The sequence below is a fragment of the Macadamia integrifolia genome, unplaced genomic scaffold, assembly GCF_013358625.1.
Source record: "Macadamia integrifolia cultivar HAES 741 unplaced genomic scaffold, SCU_Mint_v3 scaffold1259, whole genome shotgun sequence".
NCBI classification, from domain to species: domain Eukaryota; kingdom Viridiplantae; phylum Streptophyta; class Magnoliopsida; order Proteales; family Proteaceae; genus Macadamia; species Macadamia integrifolia.
Window position 1 is genome coordinate 136,651 of NW_024868136.1, and position 8,510 is coordinate 145,160.

An 8,510-nucleotide genomic window follows, 5' to 3' on the forward strand; every position below is an offset into this window, starting at 1 on the left:
ACTTTGTCATTACAACTCAGATTTAAGTAATCTTAGACTTGTTGGAAACCTGATTTTATATTATAACTGAAACAAAAAGTTTCATGTAAAAATAATATCATTTGACCAGTCAAACTTATTATAGAACCAGAGCATTTCTCCAAATTTTGATTTTTTATAATTTAATATGACTTAATGTTAATTTTTTATGATTTAATATGGCTAAATGTTGATTTTTAATGACTTGATGTTGCTTAATCTTGATTTTTTATGATACAAGGTATATATAGCTTACTAAATAATGTTAGAAAATAGGAAAAATAAAAAATATCAATTGGTCGCCTTGTTCGCCTCAAGGCGTGCGTCTTCTCGCCTAAACGCTTAGATAACCCTCCACCGCCTTGGTTTGTCTTGGCGTCGTGACAACTATGGCAAAAATTGTAAAGAGGAAAAAGTTTCCCATGTTATGTTACAGAGAAAAGGTGATGAATTCAGTAAGCTGTAAGAAAACAGGATTATGGACAACTGTATGTGTTTTTCAATTTGATCATTTAAGATAATATCACATAATTAATATTTTATGAGCTATCAAAGATATTAATTTATAGTATATGTACAATTTAAGTTGTGTATTGTCTTTGTCAAAATTGTTTATTGGAGGTAATAGTGTACTATGTCAGGTAGGATGGACGTTATTTCAAATACACTCTCTTGCTCTTAGATCTTCTAACCTATTATTGTGGACACACCTATGTTCATCTGCAATTTGAGTCCAAACATTTCTGGAGAAGTGTGGCTTCAATTCTCTAGTGTCTGTGTAATAGAGCAAGTTTCTAATAGTTGACCCCACCAACTTCGGTGAAATTTTCATTCCACCAGCTCCGCATGCCCAGTCAGTGGCAGTACCATAAGACAGGCTCAGTCAATCAGTTCAGTAGATTGGTAGAAGAGTGGAGAGAGAGAGAGAGTGTTGAGAGAAAGAAAAAAGGGAGAGAACAGGGAATCATTTCTACAACTAACCATCCACCTTTTTCAACCCCCCCCCCTTTTCTTCCTGCTTTGCTCCTAAATGGTATCTCAAAATTGTAAATAGATTCTATATCAGACTTGAATCAAATATCATGTCTTAATTCTTGAACAAAAGTACTCCTTGGATTCAATTAATCAAAATTAATCACCAAAATAAAATGGTCAAAATCCTTCAATAGAGCAGTTAAAAAAAAAATAAAAAAAATAAAAAAACCTGAATAGCAAAGGATGCAAAGGACCATAAAAATGAGGGGCACCCGAGTGCTTGTTTTTCCTTCCGAAAACGCAAATACTGTTCTATGTAACTCTTTCCTGAGAAAGGTGGAGGAACAGGAGGAGGCACTGCGAGAAATAAAAATGTTAGTCAGGAAATGATCATCTGTTCTTAAACAGAATTGTTAAGAGTTACACTTACTAGAAATTCATCATTATTATGATCATTGAAATCGTCGACACAAATATAGCTTCCCTGTACACTTGAATTAATTTAAATGGCCATAGCATAGGTTTATGAATATGTTTGGATGAAAGATAATAATCCACATTCCAATTATGCCTGATCTTGTTTACACTTACCGGTTTTGGCATCCCTTTAACAACAACAACTCAACCTTATCCCAACTAAATGGGGTCGGCTACATGGATCCTTGCCCTCCAATCAGCTCTATTCAATGTCATACTTGATACAAGGACTAAGTTATGCATTTTGGCATCCCTTTAATGACATGATAATTAAAATCAACATATACCAAAGAAAATTACATCATAACAAAGTCTACATCAAGACATTTACAAGAACTCGTGGTAAAATATTTATAGCCCAAAATACTACAAATTAACCAAATACCAAATTTTCATGCATAGAAAGTTAAAAGGAAAATGGATGCACTAAGAAGACTACGTCAATTACATGAGATATGCGACCTATTGATCAAATATGGACATGAAAATATACAGTGAAGCTTCAAGCACCATCTCTTCTTTATCATCATTGTTCATTGCGATCACTTTATGCTTTATCTTCAACTTCAAACTCCTTTTCTTTGACTGGTGCTCTCTCAATTTCTTTGTAGTGTAAAAATTGAGTTCAGCTTTCGTCTTAACATCACTGGTGTCAGCCTCTCCAACTTAGACTTGCGAAATGAACTATACAGATGGATGTTTTAAGTTCTCTTCAACTTTAAATTCCTTTTGGGGGTATGGTTAAAGTGTACGATAGATTAGATGGGGTCTTATCAAGGCTCTATTTGAATTTCTTGGCTTTGGAAAAGCCTGGTGTGACATGACATATTACCTTATGTCATCGATTTCTTATTCTATTAAATTGGAGGGATCTTCTTTTGATCTTATTGAACCTTCTCGTGGAATTCGGCAAGACTGCCCTTTGAGTCCGTATCTGTTTATTTGTGCCATGGAAGTTCTCTCTCGTCTCCTCTCGACTTAATGGAGTCTTAATTTGTTTAAAGGAATTAAGATAGCCCGTAGAGCCCCTGAGGTTTCTCACTTACTTTTTGCTGATGATATATTCATCTTCTATCGTGCTACTACTGATGATTTATTGGCCATTACGGCGGTGCTTGGTTTGTTTTTTGACTTATCTGGGCAACATGTTAATCTTTCCAAGAGTGGAATATATTTTAGTAACACTGTTCCCAATTCTGATAAAACTCGTTAATACAGAAGTAGATTACAAGTAAACTACCCCGGAGTAGTTTATAACCCCAAACAACAGTTTAACACCCAATAGCTAACTTAATAATAACCAGAAATAAGACCAGAAACAAGAGAATAAGAACCAGAAGTAACGCCCACAAGATAAAGACAAACTAACATAGGAAAACCCAAAATAGAACCAATCAGCTAAGAGAGAGAAAGTCACCTGCGATAGGGCCAAAGAGAGAGGGCGGCTGCAGCTGAGCTGCACTCCTGCTCGTAAGTAGTCCCTAGTAAGGATACAAAAACCCAAAAAGTTGGAGGACTTCTGATAGATGGTTGATGAGATATAGATTTTCTTGATTTCTGACCTAGGAGAGAGAATAAGAAGAATTCTGCAGGATCAGCAGCTTATCAGCTTCAGATGATCTTCAATAGAGAATCGATTGGTCCTCTTAAAAAGTAGAATCAGTCCCCCAAACGATCTGCAGATCAGATCTCAGACTTGGGCAGCAAGGGAGGTCGATTAGCTTCAAGAACAAGAACTTCTTGGTGGTCGATCTTAGCAGTCCAAGTCTGACTTAAATTGGATCGATTAGAGCAGCAGAAGTGAACAGAAATAGATAATCAATTGCAGATATTAAAAAGAAAAAACAAAGGGAAAGTGGGGGAGGAGTGGCTATCTCGGCCCCGGCTTCTCACCCACAGCTATCCCGGCTGTTCTAAGCAATTGATTGTAATTTTCTTTATTCAAATCTGAGAAATTATAGTACATTGGCTCATCTATATAAAGAGGGCTGAATAGCAATCATAGCATAACTAGGAGCTAGTCTCCAAGTAGGACTAGACATTACATAATAGGAGTTGGACTTTAAATAGGACTAGGCTAGAACTCCAACATAGAGTAGGTAACTAACTAGTCATTCACTAATAGGGAAACCTAAACTGACTAAAAACTGAACTAACAAAGGAAATAGACTCAAAACAAGCCTCTAACTAGACTAATGAATTAAATCCCGTTTTCCTACATTCTACCCATATTTTAAGCTCATTAAAGTGGCCCATTACAAATAAAACCCATTGGATCAAAGGCCCAACACATATATAACCAACCCAAGGCTTATTTACAATAAAATAAACCCATTAAGTGACTTATCTACATCACTCATCTTTGCTCTCTTCTTGGTATCAAGGAGATTATAAACGATGCTGTCTATCTGGGAATTGATTTTTTTCATCCATAATCTCGTGTTTCATGACTTAAAAATGTTGTGAATAGAATAGATAAATGGTCATCCATTTGGAAATCTAATCTTCTCTCTTTTGCAGGAAGAAAATTTTTGGTTCAATCTGTTCTTTACTCTATCCCAACCTATCTAATGTCTTGTTTTTCCTTTCTTAAAAAACACCTATCAAAATTTTGATTCTATTTGTTCAACCACTTCTTCAAAAAATTACACCTCATCTCTTAGGGAAAATTTTTTCTCTCGAATCAATCATGGAGGTTTGGGTTTAAGAGATGCCAATACCCAAAATAAAGCTCTTCTCTTATAACTTGGTTGGCGATTACTTAAGGAGAAAGAATTCCCTCTGTGCTCAGACATTCAAAGCTAAATATTTCCCAAACACCTCCATGATCCCACAACTGTGAAAAAGTGGGGATCATGGACTTGGAATAGTATAGTTTCTACATTCCCATTATTTAAAAGAATGATTCCGATTAAACTGGGATCTGGACATTCCTCTTATTTCTAGTATGATCCATGGATCGGGTCCCTATAAACCTCTCTTTTCCATGCCCAAACGTTCTGTTGACAGTGTTATGGTTAAAATGAGTGGAATGTGACATCCTTGATTGACCTTATTCCCACTCATATGATCAATGAAATAATCAAGAACCCAATCTCTTCTCAACCTGATACTTGGTGGTGTACCTTATCAACTGATGGAGTTTTTTCTACCTACATTGCTACGGAATTTCCTTCTACGTCTCTTCCCCCTATAGGATTGTAGCAATGGAAATTTTTCTACCCACTACTCGTAACTGGTGGAAATTCTTATGGAAACTTTGTATACATCCTAAATTCAAAATTTTCTTTTGGCGAACCTTGTTCAATAGGATTCCTGTCAGAGAAAACTTGGGCAAATGACTACATATTGATAAAACATGTCTGTTGTGCGGAAAACATACCGAATCTATTTCCCATCTTTTCTTTTCTTTTCTTTTCTTTTTTTTGGGTGACTTTGTTGACAGATTATGGGCTACTGGTCCTCTCGGTCTAAGACCTAAATGTCTCAATGTGAACTCATTTATTGCTGTAGTCAAGCACCTATTTCTTCATGCTAACCTATCCAACATTGATCGCAATTGGTGCTTCTGCATAGTAGCTATAACAGTCTATTTTATATAGATGCACAGAAATAATAATCTTGCCAAAAATGTTGGTCCCAACCCTGAATCTATCCTGCATAATATTAATCATTGAATTTCTGATTTGAAATTGCTTCAAGATACTAACTCTAATATTTTGTCTACTCACTTACATATGATCCAGCAGACATCCTAGGAAGATATTTACCTCCCCCTTTTTTGAGCTATCACATCATAGTTTGTGTTGGTGTTGCTAACGTTTTGGAAACAAAATCAGGTTGGGCTATTGGTATTCTTTTCCAAGGGAAATTCCAAATTGTAAGAGCAAGGACTTCTATGACCACAACTTTAGTGAAGACAAAAGCTTTTTGCATCCTACAGGGGCTAAGATTGGCGGCCTCCAAGGGTTGGACCATCAATGAAGTTTGGTTCTCATGCAGGAGCTTACTTCAGCTTATTCCACAGCCTTCTAACAGCTCATGGCCAATTCTTTCAGTATCTACTTTTTGGGAAATATTTTTTCTAAGTTCAGATCCATTCCTTATGTGTATAAATGCAAAGATTCTAATCAAATTATGATGTGTCTATGGGCATTGGCTAGTAGTGCTAGGTTAGCGACTTTATTTTCTTCTGCTAATCTTGATGTAATGACGAACCATATAGCTGAATATATCTTTCGGTTTCTCATTAAAAAAAAAAAAACTAAAAAACAAAACAAAACAAGAAGAAGAAGAAGAATGATTTCAACTATATGTCTCAATTTGGCTTTTGGGGGAAACCAGTCTATATATTGAAATTCAATTCCTTGAGTTATCAATCCATAATGAAGAAAGTTACAGAGAAGTTCAGGGAGCGAGAAACTTGACAACAGTAAGTTTATATTCCAAGGAAGTAACAACAGCAAAGACGGAAAAAGGAATGCTAAAGAAAGAGCTAATATACAGAAATTTACTCACATTTAGGAAATAACTCAGAGATCTTTTTCAACTTCGTAAGTTGCACAATAAGCAAAGGGAGTATTGCCAGTCTAAGGGCCAAGGTAGAGGACGCAATTATCACCCACCTGTAATGCCGTCAAAGCTATCAGGAAATCTTAAGCAGCCTCACGAGATAGTACTGTTCTCCTCTTATTGATTAATAAATTACATAGAAACTCAACAAAAATAAAAACACATTAACTGTTGCAGACGTTTTAATTGATTTTTCTTTTAAAAAAAAAAAAAATTCATGAATCATAAACCATTACAGCAACCAACTTGATTTCCATAGTCAAACAACAAAGCACGAAGAAACAATGGTTTTCTTCAGAGGTTTTTAAAAAATTACAGAATAAGCAAACGAGACTATACCAAGGAAGACCCGTGAGTTCATGGTATCCATCAAGCAACGAGATAACGACACGAACTGGAGGAAACAATCCATCCACATCAACCACTCCATCCGCAACTCCAGAACCACTAAAATCCAGAGTCAACGATTTCAACTCATTTCCCAAATCTCCATCGGTACCACTTTCATTACCAGAGCTACTGGTTAATGGATTAGACGAGAATGATCTAAACGAGGTATGATCCCAGTATGGGGGTGAAGAATTCGCACTTGAATTGGTTGTGTCTCTGAAGATTGAGTATCTATTGCCGATATACGAAGGAGAGGATAAGAGATAATTAGGGTTTTGAAGGTAAAGCAAGTTAGAGAGAGAAAACGAAGAAGAAAGGGATCGAAATCGGCGGAGCTCGATACAGAGCTTCGGTATTCCCATGGATTGTTACGGAACACCGCATCTACCAAAACCTTCCTGATTTTCACGCCACTTTAACCGCACACCAAAACCCTATTAGGTGGAAGATATACTCTGCCGGTGCGAACTAGAAGTCTCTGAGCTACGTCCCCTTCTCTTCCCGCATGACCTTGGACAGCTACTCCTATGCCTCGCCGGAGTCCGGACTGAGTAATAACGGGAATTTTCCTTTTTTTCCAGGAAAGGAAAAAAAATGCATTACGGCTATGTTTGTAAGGCTGTCAACTAATAGTCGAAAATCTGTATTCGATTGTGTCCGTATTCATTTAGGAAAATTCGTATTCAAAAAATTCTTACTGGAAATAAAAATCGATTTAAAAATTAAATGGATACGAATATGATAATATTTGTTTTTAATCGATTATTATTCGATTCATTTAACTGATAATAATAAAATATTCAAAATATTATATCCATATTTGTTTATTCGAATGTAAGATTAATTAAATATTAATTTTATTACATTAATATTAACATATAGAAATATTTGATACACTAATATTTTATTTTAGAAATTAATATATTTACCGAAAGATCAAAATTTGGTGGTTTATTTTGAACCGTAGGATAAAAAGAAAGAAAGAAAAGAAGTTACCTAATTAATTAAATACCTTTTCCAAAAATTCAACACTCCAAGTCTCCACTCTCCACCGACTTTCCATGTCCTCAACCCTAAAATCTTCCATTCGCTAGTCACACACTTAACCCCTTAAGTACTAAAAGCATGCGACTCCCCTCCTTCTTATTTCACTTTGCTTCCATCACCGTCGTCCTCTCTCTCTCTCTCTCTCTCTCTCTCTCTCTCTCTCTCTCTCTCCTTTGCTATCAAAAAACCACACCAAGCGACCAAGATTGCCAGCATACTACACCAAGCAAATAAGGATTGACCAAGGATCGGTGATATATCATTGTTGTTGGGCTCTTTGTTGCCTTTACTCAACCCTTCACTGCAATTTCTGGATAGAGCTCTTATTAGTGGTGAGTTGTATGCATTAATACTTGTAATTGGCTCTTTCTAACAGTGGATGTTTCTGATTACACCAATTTACTTTTTCAAAAAGTGTTAGAGGCACTGAAATTAAGTGTGACATAGTTGAGGATATTGATTTTTGTCTTGAAAGTAGGGATACTTTTAGTAAATTGTTGATTTATCATCTCTTCTCTGTTGTGGAGAGACACTTGTCCAAAACAGTGAACCCAAATCCAACTCAACTAGGTGGGGCTGTTATATAATAATAATAATAATAATAATAATAATAATAATAATAATAATAATAATAAGAAACCATTCCAAAATGATTTACTAATTTAAAAAGACAAGAGATTCTCAAGACCCACATACAGCTATATGTTTGCTCTGTTTCTCCATCCAATGCATAAGCTGCACTCTAAATTTTCTAATCCGACCAACAACTTCATACCATAAAGTAAGGTAAGAACCACACAAAAAATGGTGGCCATTGGGCTTCTCAATAAATATTAAAATAAGGCTGAGTTTACAATCACTCCACCCTTTTGATAATAAGAGCCAAACAACGAAAAATGGATATCAAAATAATTTTTCTCACACAAGGAAATTTAATGGGATCTTCAAATAAATCATCACCTGTAAGTAGTAACTGTATACTGTGTTTTGGTACTATAGCTCATTCTATTTGATTTATCATCTATTAAATG

The 8,510-nt window shown here is 35.6% G+C and overlaps 1 protein-coding gene across 1 annotated transcript in view; it reads right to left on the minus strand.

Moving 5' to 3' along the window:
• The window catches only part of LOC122063239 (ALBINO3-like protein 2, chloroplastic), a 51,838-nt gene extending 44,778 nt beyond the window's left edge, over positions 1 to 7,060 (minus strand). The window contains exons 1-3 of the mRNA XM_042626944.1: positions 6,382 to 7,060; positions 5,989 to 6,095; positions 1,223 to 1,350 (exon numbers count right to left, since the gene is read on the minus strand). Of these exons, the coding sequence (XP_042482878.1) occupies positions 1,223 to 1,350; positions 5,989 to 6,095; positions 6,382 to 6,794 (648 nt within the window). The 5' untranslated portion in view covers positions 6,795 to 7,060. The remainder of the gene's footprint in view (positions 1 to 1,222; positions 1,351 to 5,988; positions 6,096 to 6,381) is intronic.
• Between the last annotated feature and the right edge of the window lie 1,450 nt (positions 7,061 to 8,510).